The sequence below is a fragment of the Oryzias latipes genome, chromosome 2 (genome assembly GCF_053564925.1).
Source record: "Oryzias latipes strain Hd-rR chromosome 2, Olatipes_Hd-rR_3.1".
Lineage (NCBI taxonomy): Eukaryota > Metazoa > Chordata > Actinopteri > Beloniformes > Adrianichthyidae > Oryzias > Oryzias latipes.
In genome coordinates this window covers 34,828,941-34,842,899 of record NC_136238.1, presented here as the reverse complement: position 1 = coordinate 34,842,899, position 13,959 = coordinate 34,828,941, and the positions used below count along the sequence as shown (strand labels likewise).

General features: G+C 47.9%; 2 protein-coding genes across 5 annotated transcripts in view; one reads left to right on the top strand and one right to left on the bottom strand.

The window, feature by feature from the left end:
- The window catches only part of LOC144987271 (uncharacterized), a 126,443-nt gene that overhangs the window by 59,094 nt on the left and 53,390 nt on the right, over positions 1-13,959 (top strand). The window lies entirely within an intron of this gene.
- The window catches only part of LOC144986836 (uncharacterized), a 51,051-nt gene that overhangs the window by 27,742 nt on the left and 9,350 nt on the right, over positions 1-13,959 (bottom strand). For 3 of the 4 annotated variants that reach the window (XM_078935163.1, XM_078935152.1, XM_078935159.1), the window contains exon 3: positions 3,278-3,664. In XM_078935163.1, coding sequence (XP_078791289.1) covers positions 3,278-3,664 — 387 coding nt within the window. Of the gene's footprint in view, positions 1-3,277; positions 3,665-11,202; positions 12,547-13,959 lie in introns of those variants that run through there. The other variant, XM_078935165.1, reaches the window with a different exon arrangement.

Genomic DNA, 13,959 nt, shown 5'->3' with positions numbered 1-13,959 from the left:
AATCCTTTCAATCATTTTTTGGCATGAACCCCATCTGGTGGGTGATTCTGTCACCAACTTGTGCTGGGGTAGGTGAAACTCATCTTGAGCAACAGCCATGTCTCTCTTCTTCTTCCAAGAGAAACTGAAGGCAGCCACCACTTTCTTACACACACCCACCACCACTTTCTTACACACACCCACCGCTCGCTCCACCCGTTTGTCTTTTCCGACTCTCTCTGTGGATTAAAGGTAAATAACAGAAGCAAAATTAAACTCAGAATTTAAATTTCTGTAAAGTGATAAATAAAATTCACAGTTCTTAAATCATTCTTATTTAATTTGGCACAAAACCTAATTTTGTGCCAAAAACGTAACACATTTTAAATTTTGCCAATATTTAGATCTTATTTTTTTATGTTTACTTAAGAGTTGATAATGAGTGATAAGCAACAACATTATCACCAGTTTAATTTTTTCAACTTGTCTTCATTAATTGTTAACCTTTATTTTGCTGAAATGATTTAATTAAGTGTAGGAAAGGGGATGATGTGCTGCATTAAATTTGGATCCTGGTGAAATCCAAGAACATTTATCAACTTGATTTACACCCGAGAATGACTGAATAAATGAGTACCAACACCAACAAAAAAAAAATGTTTTTGTCATTAGTTTGTAAATGTAGATTTAAACATCACATTATATGTAACGGGGGTTAAAAAAACACACAAATAGGATTGGTGTTCTGCTCTGCAACTTACCAACTGCTGAGTGAAGACGATGTCCAAAGCATTGCAGCCGGGTCCAGTTGTTGAGTGATGTGGTCTTCACTATATTTGTCCCACTGTCGGTTATGATGCAGACTTGTTTGTCTTCACTCAGTCCCCAAGATGCAAGTGCGTCTGACAGGCCCAAAGCAATGGCTTCACCCGTGTGGTCCACAGGAAAGTAGGCAGTTTGAAGACATCTGTTCTTCAAATTCCAGCCTTGGTCAATGTAGTGAGCAGTGAGGCTAAGATAAGGTTCCGACGTGCGACTTGACCACAAGTCAGATGTGGTAGCGAAGTATGACACATTTTGGAGCTCCGACTCGACAATCTCTCGGCACTCAGAATAAAGCTTTGGCAGGGCGGTCTGAGAGAAGTGTTTACGTCCAGGTAGTTCGTAACAAGGGTCAATTACCTTAATTAGCCGCTTGAATCCGTCATTTTCGACTGTGTTTATTGGTAGCATGTCTTTGGCCAGACAGTAGGCTACAGCATTTGTGATGTCGCAATGTCTCTTCGATTTTTTGTCGTATGGCGTTACATTGGAAAAAGGTAATATCGCAATAACGATAATTATCGTTTTATCGCCCAGCCCTACTCCAAATACCTGAATCTCAGACTCAAATGCAGTATAATGTCAAACTACTTCATTTTGGTTTTCTTTACAACACTGTAAGCAGTAAGTATTTCTAGTTAGCTGAATGATCTCAGAAATTTAATTTTATTTAATTTTTCAATTATTTAATTTAATTAAGTAAATAAAGTAACTAAAAAGTAAATGTAACTTTGCAACAGTAACAAAAACCAGAACCTCAAGGCAGTCAGAGCAAAAAAGTAAATAAAACTTCTTAACTATTGATGACGAACAAATGTGAAATAGCAGTGATTAGAAGCAGCATAAAAAATTCTTAACTAGTGTCACCTACTACACTGCAGTGCTCTCTTCAAAACATCTGAAACAGACCAAAACAGATTTAAGTTTGATATGGTCTATTTTCAGTCATTGAAAAGTGTATAAATAAGTGCTAGATGTCACCAGAATGCACCAACTTGCACCATATTAAAATTTTCCGGGGGGGCATGCCCTAAAGTTGCTGCGTCTGTCGCTTGGGTGCTGCCTGCGGCGATGGGTCGCGCGGTGTCAGGCCACTAACTTGCAGGCAGGGCCAGTAACTTTAAAAAAAAACTTCTGGCCCTGTGGGCCAGTGCAAATTTCTGGGCTATGTTAACCCCTGAGTTGAGTCTAATGACTTATTTAAGAGGTGTCCAGCACACAGGTGACCATAAAAGGGCATTTCTTAACAAAGAACAGCCCTTCCCATTTAATGAGGTCAGCAATGGCTCCCCGTGGAAAAGAAATGTCACAAAATCTGAGAAAGGAAATCCTTTCTTGCACAAAAAAGGTGAGGGCTACAAGGTCAGCAAAGCTTTACATATCAGTAGAGCTGTGACTGTGTCGAATTTTTCATCACTTATACAGACACATAACGTTACGCTGCAAAAAATAGTTCCAAACAAATCATGTAGTGATTTTCATGGAAATCTAACAGCGCAATTAGAACGCAGTAAATTTGTCGTATTTCCTTGTGAGACGGAAACTTCTGTTGTAGAATGTGTGTGTGCTTCTGGAAGCACGCGCCTGTTTGTGTGTAAAGAGTGACGGTGTCACGTGCAGCGCAGAGGCAGACAATGAGAGAGCACGCGAGGTGGGAGAAAAGGAGACAACAGTCTGAAAGAAAGAAGGAAAGTTTCTGAACACAGGACTAGCAGAAAATGGAAATTATCAGCAAAGATGGATGTGTTTAATGTGTTTATTATAGTTCAAATCACGTACCATATGCAAAATGGCGCTCCGGTCAGATGCATGCACCGGGTGACACACGTGGTTCCTCCGAGTGCTCCTCTGTAACGCCGGGCCCAAAAGCCCGCAGATGTCCAAAAGGACGGTTCGAGGAAGTCGGAACCGGCTCATAATGTGTGTTTTGAGATGATGTATTTGATTAAAACTTTTTTTACATTCTTCACATGAAAAAGGCTTTTCTCTTGTGTGAGTTCTCATGTGTGTTTTAAGAGCAGATATTTGATTAAAACTTTTTTTACATTCTTTACAAGAAAAAGGCTTTTCTCCTGTGTGAGTTCTCATGTGTGTTTTGAGATTAAATCTATGACAAAAGCTTTTTTTACATTCTTTACATGAAAAAGGCTTTTCTCCTGTGTGAGTTCTCATGTGTGTTTTGAGAGTAGATATTTGATTAAAACTTTTGTCACATTCTTTACAAGAAAATCTCTTATCTTCTGCATGGATTCTTATATGAATTCTGAACAGAGATATGTTACAAAAGCTTTTACCACATTCTTTACAGATATAACATCTTTCATCAGACCCAGTTTCCATGTCGTCAGACGGGTTAGTAATTATTCTTGAGTTTTTATCAGACTTGATAGAGGAAAGTCTTTCTTCTTTTTGAGATTGTATTTCTTACCAAGACTTGTCTTCTTGGGATTTTTTCTAACATCAGACTCACACTGACCTGCTGACATGTGAGAGCTGTCCACACTTTGGACATGACTTCTGTCCCTCCTCTTCCTCTGATCTCTGTTCTGTGGATCTGTCTCTTCATCTGTAGTTGATGTTGATTCTTCATGTTGGTTTCCTTCTTCATCCTGACTATCAGTTACATTAAAGCTCTGCTGATTGTTTAGATCTGCTTCACTGTTCTCATCTTCCTCATAAGTAGGAATCTCCATCAAGGTATCAGTCTCCTGCTTCAGATCAATCTGATCTTCATCCTGACTGATGCAAAGTTCCCCTGGTTCCTCTTTAGTATGTAGACGTTCCAGTTCTTCATGTTCCACTCTGAAGTTCCTCTGCTGGATGCAGAGATCTTCCTCTTCAATCATCCAACACTGGGGGAGGACTGCAGGGACACAAAAACAGGTCCTTTTATCTACTATGGTGACTAGGGTTGGGCGATGTCCCCTAAATTGGCCGTTGACGATGTTTGCTGTCAACCATCGGGATGGACGATGACATCGTCGGGGGGGGGGGGGGGGGGGGGGGTATTTTTGCATTTTTCGTTCTTATATAACTGCTATTCGTTATTTTGCTTTTTTTTAAACTAATGGTTAATCCGCGATGATCCAGTATAAACTGAGGGAAGTGACTTTAACAGAAAAAGTAACAAGCAAGATGGAAAAGAAGTAGTCCGTTCCCGCACTTAACTGGCGGAGTGGACCGGCGGAGTGCGGATTTACAGCTCTGTGTTTGATGGGGGGGGGGGGGGGGGGGTACATGAGCGGTATGTGTGGGAGATTTAAGACTGCGATCCGTCCCGCAGCTCTAGGGGGACGAGCTATCAAACTCAGAACCGGGTCTAAAAGTGTGTCTGAGCACAGCTCAGATCGTCAGCAGACACACAGCGGTTTGAGCATCAAAGCAGAAATGTCGCTCAGTCCTTAGAAAACATTCAAACAATCACGTGGATTTGTGTTTCCAGTCGTGTCCCGACTAAATAAAGGCTGATGTTATTCACAGCATGCAGCGCCACCCAAAGCTAATGTTGTTAGCCAGTGTAAGCATACTGCTAATCCTGGCTACGTTCAGAAAAAGCACTGACCACACGGATTAAAATTCAAATGATGAGCGAACAGGTGTTTCATAATAACCGTAACATTATTAAAAGCACGTTTAGAAGATCATCTCGTATTTTACCGAGCTGACATGTCAATATATATAGCCGCTCGGCGCTGTTATCGTTTTGTATTGAATTGTTATATTCAATAAAGTTTGGAAAAAAAGCCGCTCGGCGGAAGTTGTATCCTCTTCCGGTTTTCAAACTGCGCATGTGCGAATACTGCGCATGTGCGAATGATTTATTCCGACCGAAATTGTGACCTTAGTGAACGTTTTTACATTCTGAAAACATTTTTCTGGGCCCATCTACACGCTTGGATTCTAATCCGACCATTGATCCCATCAGGATATTTTGTACATGTAACCGCGGCTTATGGTGTCGACGAGCAACGTGGCGGGGGCGTGGCATCACGATGGTGGTCTCTCCATCGGGATGTCAGTCACCCATCACGATGGAAGATGATATCGTCCATCGGCCCAACCCTAATGGTGACTTTATTTATTCTTAAGTATCAATACAAATGATTGCAGTATCATTCAGTATAGGGTTGTGCCGATGGACGGCACCTTCTGTCTGGCAGACAGAAGGTGACGTCTGCTCTCAGGAGGCGGGACTTCCTCCTGCTATAAGAGCCGGACGCCATCTTCTCTCCTCAGTCTAACACCTCTTCTCGCTCCCAGAAGCATCCTCAGACGGCAGGTGTAGTATCCGAAGCTAGCTTAACTGTTCCTAGAGCGAGCTAACAACTCGGTCGCTGAACGCTAGTCGGTGTTACATAGCTTGTCTGGGTCACGCGGTTGGTCTGTCTCCAAACAGCACCCGTTAGAACTAGTCACCATAGTAGTAATTTTCGCGCTTCGCTCTCAACCGGAGTCGACAAAGTCGTCATGGAGCCTGAACCTTTCCTCGCCATGGAAACGTTCAGACCTCTGCCTAGAGCCTGCTCATGCGGTAGCAAAATCGCCGGGGCAGACACCCATTCTGCCTGTGCTGCATGTCTGGGGCTGCAACATGCCCAGGAGGCGTTAGCATCTCCGGCTAGCTGCGAGTATTGTGCGCGCCTCTCCCTCAAGACCCTGAGACGCAGACTAGCGCGCCAAGCTAGTCTGTCCAAGGCGGACCCGGTCTTGGGGGTAACCAGCCCCCCACTACCAGAGGAGTCTACGCAGGGAGAGGTGGCAGGCATGAGCTGGGGCGACCAACTGGATACGGTCGCGCCACTCGAGGGCATGGAGGAGCAGGAGGCCGCGCCCCCGGAGTTTCAGGACACTGTGCCCGACTCCGGAGACGAGTCCATCAGCTTTGGCTGCGGGCGACGCGTGCGGCGGCTTCCCAAACCCGACCGCCGCGATGGACCTGCATGATGTCTGCAGAAGAGCAGCTGAAAAGCTGGGCATTAAGTGGCCTGAAGCCCTCACTGAGGCCACCACGTCTCGCTATGAGGGAAAAAGACTGCCTAAAGCCAAGTCTTCCAGCAGACAGCTGCTGCCAGTGTTCCCTGAGTGCTTGGAGGAAGCGACCAGGACCTGGAGCACCCCCTTTTCAGCCAAAAGCCCCGTCCTGGGAGGCTCGGCATTCGACAGGGCCAACATGGAGGAGAAGGGATTCTCGCAGATCCCTCCAGTCGAACCGCTGCTGGCATCCCACCTGCACCCGACACAGAAGTCCACCATGACTTCCGCGGGCCCCGCCCTGCCCTCGAAAGCTGACTGCTTCCAGTCAACTCTCACCGAAAAGGGCTACAAGGCAGATGCCGCATCGGTGAAAGCCCTGAATGCATCTTCTCTGCTCCTAGCCTACCAGGCAGAGCTGCAGGAACAGATGTCAAGCACACCAACCCCAGACCTGTGGAACGAGCTATGCGTAGTCACAGACCTTTGTCTGCGTCTCTACAGGTCCGCAGTCCAAACCTCTGGGCGAGACATGGCCCTCATGGTTGTCCAGGAAAGAGCCCCGTGGCTGAACTTGTCCAGTCTCTCTCAGAAGGAGAAGACTCAACTCCTCGATGTGCCGGTGGACCCAAAGAGCCTATTTGGGCCAGCAATGGCCACAATGCAAAGGCGCTGTGAGGAGAAGAAACGGGAAGGTGAAGCGCTGCAGCTGTGTCTGCCCAGGAAGGTACCCCCTCCTACCCCAGCTGCACCGCGTCTTTCCTTCGCTTAAGCGGTAGCTAGACCAGCTTACCGCACTCCGAAAAACCAGCCTCAGCCAGGTGACCGGAGCCACGGAAAGCCTGCTGAGGCCAGAGGGGCCTGGGCCTAGAAACCGTCTGCTCCCAACGTGACAACGGCAGCCCAGCCAGCGCCTCCTGTCGCTCAGAGCGCAAAGAAAAAGAGGCGTGCCACCTAGGGCGCAACCAACAGGGATGGAGAGCGGGCACAACCAGAAGCCTGCTTCCCCCCTTCCACGACACGTTCCGTTCCTGTCGTTTTTCTCCAGGGCATGTTCCAGCCCGACCAAAAGGCGTGCAGAGGCACAGGTGGCCCTCACAGTTCACAGCCAGTTGAAAAGGAGAAAAGAGGGACCCACAGAGAGCTCAGTGGAGCCACAGTTGTGTCCCAGAAAGTGTTTGAAAAGGTTTTTAAAACCAACACAAATAAAAAATCCCCGAGGCGCGCAACCAGGCCCCGAGCCAAGGGCGCAGCCTCAACACAGAAAGACAAAACAAAAAACAAAACACATACAAATGACGGGAAGCCGAGTGGGAGCTGCGCAGCTGCACATGAGGCCACAGGAGGGAGCTGTTGCTCCACCAGTGGCACAGCAGCCCAGCACCATGGTAGCAACGAGCCCTGCGCCAGCGCAACTCGTGTTGGCCACGCCCACCAGTGTCTCAGCGCGGAAGCCGCTCGGCCCGCTCTCGGACAAATCACAGCAATGGTGGCACTGCGGGGCGCCAGACTGGGTTATAAGCATTGTTACCAAGGGTTACAGACTCCAGTTTGCATCCACCCCTCCCCTTTTCAATGGTATACTGCAGTCGCAGGCCAGGGGGCAAAATGCACCAATTTTTGCAGGAAGAGATCAAAACACTGCAAGGCAAAAGAGCCATTCAGCTAGTGCCACCGGAGCAGGCTCACAGCGGTTTCTACTCCAGATACTTCCTGGTCCCAAAACGGGGCGGAGGCCTGCGTCCGATTCTAGACCTGCGAGCACTGAACAAATACTTGAGGAAGTACAAATTCAGAATGCTAACACACGCAGGTCTGGTACGGTTTGTGCGTCCAGGAGACTGGTTTGTCCCCATAGATTCTAAAGAGGCATATTTTCCCGTCCCAATATACCCCCCTCACAGAAAGTATCTCAGATTTTCCTTTCGAGGGAAGGTTTACGAGTTTCTAGTGCTCCCCTTCGGCCTCTCACTGAGTCCGCGGGTGTTTGTGAAATGCACGGAGGCCGCCGTCGCACCCATGAGACAGATGGGCGTTCGGCTGGCCATGTATATAGACGACTGGCTGCTCGCAGCGCAGTCTCCCGAAGAACTCAGGAGGCAGGCCGGGTTGCTCACATCGCACCTAACTGCACTGGGCTTCACAGTAAACTGGGGAAAGTGCGTATTGACACCAGTTCAAACGATCACTTTCATCGGCTTATCCCTGAACTCGGTCGAGTTCAGAGCGCGACTCTCAGCGGAGAGAGTGACAGCCTTCCGGGCGTGTCTGTCACAGTTCCGCAGGGGGGCGTGGATAACATTCAGACTGTGCCTCAAACTCCTCGGGCTGATGGCATCGGCGCTGTCCGTCATCCCTTTTGGCCGCTTACACATGCGTCCTTTTCAGCGGTGGGTGGCGTCGCTCAATCTAAGCCCCGCCCGCCATGGTCACCGGTGAGTGCTTGCTACGGTTACGTGCATTCTCGCCCTACAGAAGTGGAGGGATATCTCCTTCCTCACCACGGGTGTTGTCATGGAAACCGTGCAAACAAGACAGGTGATCACCTACAGACGCCTCGCTGACAGGCTGGGGAGCCACTCACGAGGGCAGGACAGTGAACGGTCTGTGGGGCTCCCACATGCGATCAGTTCACATAAACTGCTTGGAACTCCTGGCGGTGTCTCTTGCACTGAAACATTTCTTACCCTTCCTGAAAGGGCGCCATGTTTTAGTCAGGACCGACAATACCACAGTGGTGACGTATATCAACAGACAAGGAGGGCTGCGCTCACTTCAGTTGCACACGCTAGCACACAGACTGATTATGTGGAGCAGCTCCCGTCTTCTGTCGCTGTGGGCCATCCATGTACCGGGGATAATGAACCGGGGAGCCGACCTGCTCTCCAGAGGGAACCCGCGTTACAGGGAATGGAAGCTCCACAGCCAGGTGGTAGCCCAGATGTGGAGCATTTACGGTCAAGCAGAGGTCGATCTCTTTGCGTCAGCGGAGAACGCCCAGTGTCAAATGTTCTACTCTCTGACGGACCAGAGCGCCCCCCTGGGGGTGGACGCACGAGTGGCCGTCCCGACTTCTGTATGCGTTCCCACCGTTGGAGTTGATTGCCCCTACCCTCACCAGGGTTCGGATGGGGAAACACTCTCTCATCCTCGTAGCCCCTCGGTGGCCCGGGAAACACTGGCTAGCGGACATCATTCAGATGCTGCACAGCCAACCGTGGCCTCTGCCTTTACGCAGGGACCTCCTGTCGCAGGCCCGCGGGGAAATTTTTCATCCTCATCCGGAACGCCTGGCTCTGTGGGCCTGGCTCGTGAGAGGCTGAATCTCATGGCAGCGGGACTCCCGCACAACGTCATGGACACGATCCAGAGTGCCAGAGCGCGGTCCACCCGCTCCGCCTACGGCGTCAAATGGCGCGTTTTTGAGGACTGGTGCGTAAAAATGGCCGTAATGCCTTTCCAGAGCCCAGTCCCAGTCATTCTATCGTTCCTTCAGGAACTGATTGAAAAAGGTTTGTCCTTTTCCACCATTAAAGTGTATCTGGCGGCCATATCCGCCTGTCACATAGGTGTTAATGACAAAACAGTGGGCCAGCATCCGCTTATTTGTCAGTTTATGAGGGGCGCACGTCGGCTCCGACCGGTGTCGAAAAGCCTTGTTGCTCCTTGGGATTTACCGGTGGTGCTGGACGCACTGTTGTGCGCACCGTTTGAGCCACTGAGGCAAGTCAGCCTCAAAGCGCTCTCTTTTAAAACAGCTCTGCTTATTACAGCTTCTGCTAAACGAGTGAGCGACATCCATGCGTTGTCAGTTCACCCGTCCTGTTTGCAGTTCTCCAGAGGGGATTCTAAGGTTTTGTTGAGACCGAATCCGGCATTTATGCCCAAGGTTTTCAACCCTACCATACCTTACCACCCCATTGAGTTTTTGGAATTGAATCCGCCTCCTTTTTCCTCTACGGAGCAAGAGAGGCTTCACACATTGCGCCCTGTGCGGGCGCTGCGCATGTATGTGGAGAGGACGGCTGGCTTCAGAAAATCTGAGCAGCTGTTTGTGTCGTGGGCTTCTCCTCACACAGGAAAGCCTATAACCAAACAACGCCTGTCACACTGGGTTGTGGGCGCTATAACCATGGCTTATAACAGCAAGGGGTTAACACCCCCGGCGGGCCTGCGCGCTCATTCCACTCGCGGCATGGCATCATCATGGGCAGTTTTTCAGGGCATCTTTCTGGATGATGTGTGCACGGCTGCCAGTTGGGCAACGCCTAACACTTTCATCAGATTTTATAGACTGGATGTCACTAGACCAGGGCTGCCTCACGCAGTGCTAGGTGTGGGGTCTAGGGTTGTGCCGATGGACGATATCATCGTCCATCGTGATGGGTGACTGACATCCCGATGGAGAGACCACCATTGTGATGCCACGCCCCCGCCACGTTGCGAGTCGACGCCATAAGCCACGGTTACATGTACAAAATATCTTGATGGGATCAATGGTCGGATTAGAATCCAAGCGTGTAGATGGGCCCAGAAAAATGTTTTCAGAATATAAAAACGTTCACTAAGGTCACAATTTCGGTCGGAATAAATCATTCGCACATGCGCAGTAGGGTTTGAAAACCGGAAGTGGATACAACTTCCGCCGAGGGGCTTTTTTTTCCAAACTTTATTGAATGTAACAATTCAATACAAAACGATAACAGCGCCGAGCGGCTATATACATTGACATGTCAGCTCGGTAAAATACGAGACGATCTTTTAAACGTCCTTTTAATAATGTTACGGTTATTATGAAACACCTGTTTGCTCATCATTTGAATTTTGATCCGTGTGGTCAGTGCTTTTTCTAAACGAAGCCAGGATTAGCAGTATGCTTACACGGGCTAACAACATTAGCTTTGAGTGGCCCTGCACGTAAACATGTGGTAATAACATCAGCCTTTATTTAGTCGGGACACGACTGGAAACACAAATCCACGTGATTGTTTGAATGTTTTCTAAGGACTGAGCCACATTTCTGCTTTGAAGCTCAAACCGCTGTGTGTGCTGATGATCCGAGCTGTGCTCAGACACACACTTTAGACCCGGTTCTGAGTTCGGTTGCTTGTGTACCCCTAGAGCTGTGGGACGGATCGCAGTCTTAAATCTCCCACACATACCGCTCATGTAACAAAGCACCCCCCCCCCTTCCCATCAAACACAAAGCTGGAAGTCCGCGCTCCGCCGGTCCACTTCACTAGTTAAGTGCGGGAGCGGACTACTTCTTTTCTATTTTGTTTGTTACTTTTTTTGTTAAAGTCACTTCCCTCAGTTTATAGTGGATCATCGCGGATTAACCATTAGTTGGGAAATAAAATGAAAAAAAGTAAAATAACGAATAGCAACGAAAAATGTAAAAATACCCCCCCCCCCCCCCCCCCCCCCGCGACGATGACATCGTCCATCCCGATGGTTGACTGCATACATCGTCAACGGCCAATTTAAGGGACATCGCCCAACCCTAGTGGGGTCCACACCTACACCTGTATGATCAGCCTGGTTGTTCTCTGTTGGTCTTCGGAGTAAGCTTATCTGGCAATACGGGAGTCTCTACATCCCATAGTGAGATACAGAAACGAATGTTGAAAGAGAACTTTAGGTTGAGAACTTAACCCCGGTTCTCTGAAACACGAGTGAGGTATCTCACCAGATCACCCTCCTTGCCTGGAGCGAGAAGAGGTGTTCTTACTTAGACTGAGGAGAGAAGATGGCGTCCGGCTCTTATAGCAGGAGGAAGTCCCGCCTCCTGAGAGCAGACGTCACCTTCTGTCTGCCAGTCAAGACTGGCGTAATGAAAAAGAGCTTCTGGGGGACAGCGCAGGGGGCGTGTCCCATAGTGAGATACCTCACTCATGTTTCAGAGAACCGGGGTTAAGTTCTTAACTTAAAGTTTTATTATGTGGCAGAGGGGATGAATGGAGGGGGAGGAGAACAGGCCAGCAGGTGAGCCCACGGAACCACATCAATTTCAGCGATATCTGCATTGCTGACATTAGAGGATCACATAGAGACAAACAATCTGTCTGCTGCAGAAGATGCAAACATGGACGACTCTGTTTTTCTAGTTGGAGGGTTCATGTAAAGAGTATGTTAATAAAAGACAAGCCCTGAATATTATTATTCCTATTCGACCCCAAACTACAATATCAGCTGGCTGTCTCTGTCTACTGGCCAGCCAGCGGCCCGCACGCCATTGCTTTTACAGTCCAGTTTTAGTGTACTTAAATGGTAAATACCAAGTAATATTCAAGTGAACATACCCAGTATTTAGTACTGAAATTACCATGTAGTTGAGTGGAAATAGGGCTGACTTTCTTTTACAGTCCAGTTTCAGTGTACTTAAGGGGTAGTTTCTGTGGTAAATTTATGGTAAATACCATGAAACGTGAGTGCAGACTTAAATTGTCCTCTTTTCTCATCTACTTCTACCCTTCCTCTCTTCTCTATTTTTGATCATCATTTATCATTTAGTTCTCCATGCCTCTGTTTGGTGCAGTGCGATTCATGTATTGTCCCTCTTTTCCTCTCCCTTCCTGGGGAGTGGGAGTGCTTCCAGACTCCAGTTGGCTCATCCGTGCTCCAGTTCCTGACCGTCTACCACGCCTTTGCTCCCGCTCCTACACCTGGCTGTGGATCCTGCCTCTGACGAGTACTGGCTCATCTCTGGCTCGTCTCTGCTCTGTACCTGACCGAGTACCTCGTCTCTGCTCCTGCTCCTACACCTGGACCTGGCTGTAATAATAATAATAATGGATTGGATTTATCTGCGCTTTTCAAGACACTCAAAGCGCTTACAATGTGTCCATTATTCATTCACTCCTCATTCATACTTGGTGATGGTAACTACGGTTGTAGTCACAGCTGCCCTGGGGCTGCCAGTTCGCGCCTACGGCCCCTCTGACCATCACGGGGATCATTCACGCACGCTGGTGGAGCCACACTGGAGGCAAGGAGGGTGAAGTGTCTTGCCCAAGGACACAACAATATTTTGGCTGGTGGGAGCAGGGATCGAACCGCCAACCCTTCAATCATTGGACGACCCGGTCAACCACCTGAGCCACTGTCGCTGTGGTTCCTGTCTCCGGCTCGACTCGCGCCTTTGACTGTCCCCCCCAAACACGGCTGGATGAAGCTCGTCTGCTGGACTTTATATATGTAGTTGTTGTGTTAGATAATTTCATTCTTCTCTAAGAGTTCTGGCAAATTGCCTGTCTGTCCTGGGGGAGAATCCCTCCTTCATATGGGCACCCCTGAGGTTTCTTCGTTTTTTCCGGACTCTGTTTTTTTAGGAGTTTTTCCTTACCGCGAAGGGGGGTCTAAGGGCAGGGATGCCAGTATAGCTTAGTCAGTTTGTTAGTTCATTTTAGTATTTTCCTATTGAAGTACCATGTAAGTACCCAGTAAATTCCATAAAAAGTACCATGTAAGTACCCAGTAAATTCCATAAAAAGTACCATGTAAGTACCCAGTAAATTCCATAAAAAGAACCATGTAAGTACCCTAAAAGTACCCAGTAGTTACACAATAATTACCACGTAAATACCACTTAAGTACCATGTAAGTACTCTAAAAGAAAGCGTTACCAATTATAATCAGTAACAGAAATGCTTTTTCATTTTCACAATGTAACTGAATCAAATGACTCAAAATTAAAAAAAAAAAAAATCAATCGTTCAAAATACGTTTTCTTTTTCTACATTAAAACCTCTTATTCTGCGTCATAATTAAAACAAATGCAAAGAGGGGATTTTCGTTTTCACATCCACTCTGCGAATAGTGTTTCAAAACTCAATTCCAGTTTGCATTTCCAGGAGGGATGTGGGGCGATGATGTCAGTGAGTGTTAGCCCAACCAGCAAACGGCAAAAGTTTAGCATGGTGAAATCTGATAGAGCTGTTCATGGGGCTATAGCTGTCCTGGAACAGCAAAATCAGCGTGAAGTTGCAGGAGAAGATCTTCTAAATGTGCTTTTATTACTGTTCTGATTATTATTAAGGGCCTGCTCGCTCATAATTTTTAAATCCGTGCGGCCAGTGCTTCTTTCTTGGCTGGAAGAAGGTTTAGCATTAAGCTAATACGTGCTAAAAACATTAGGCGTGGAGGAACACATCTTGTTCGTTTCGATTCAAATTCAAAAATGCTGAC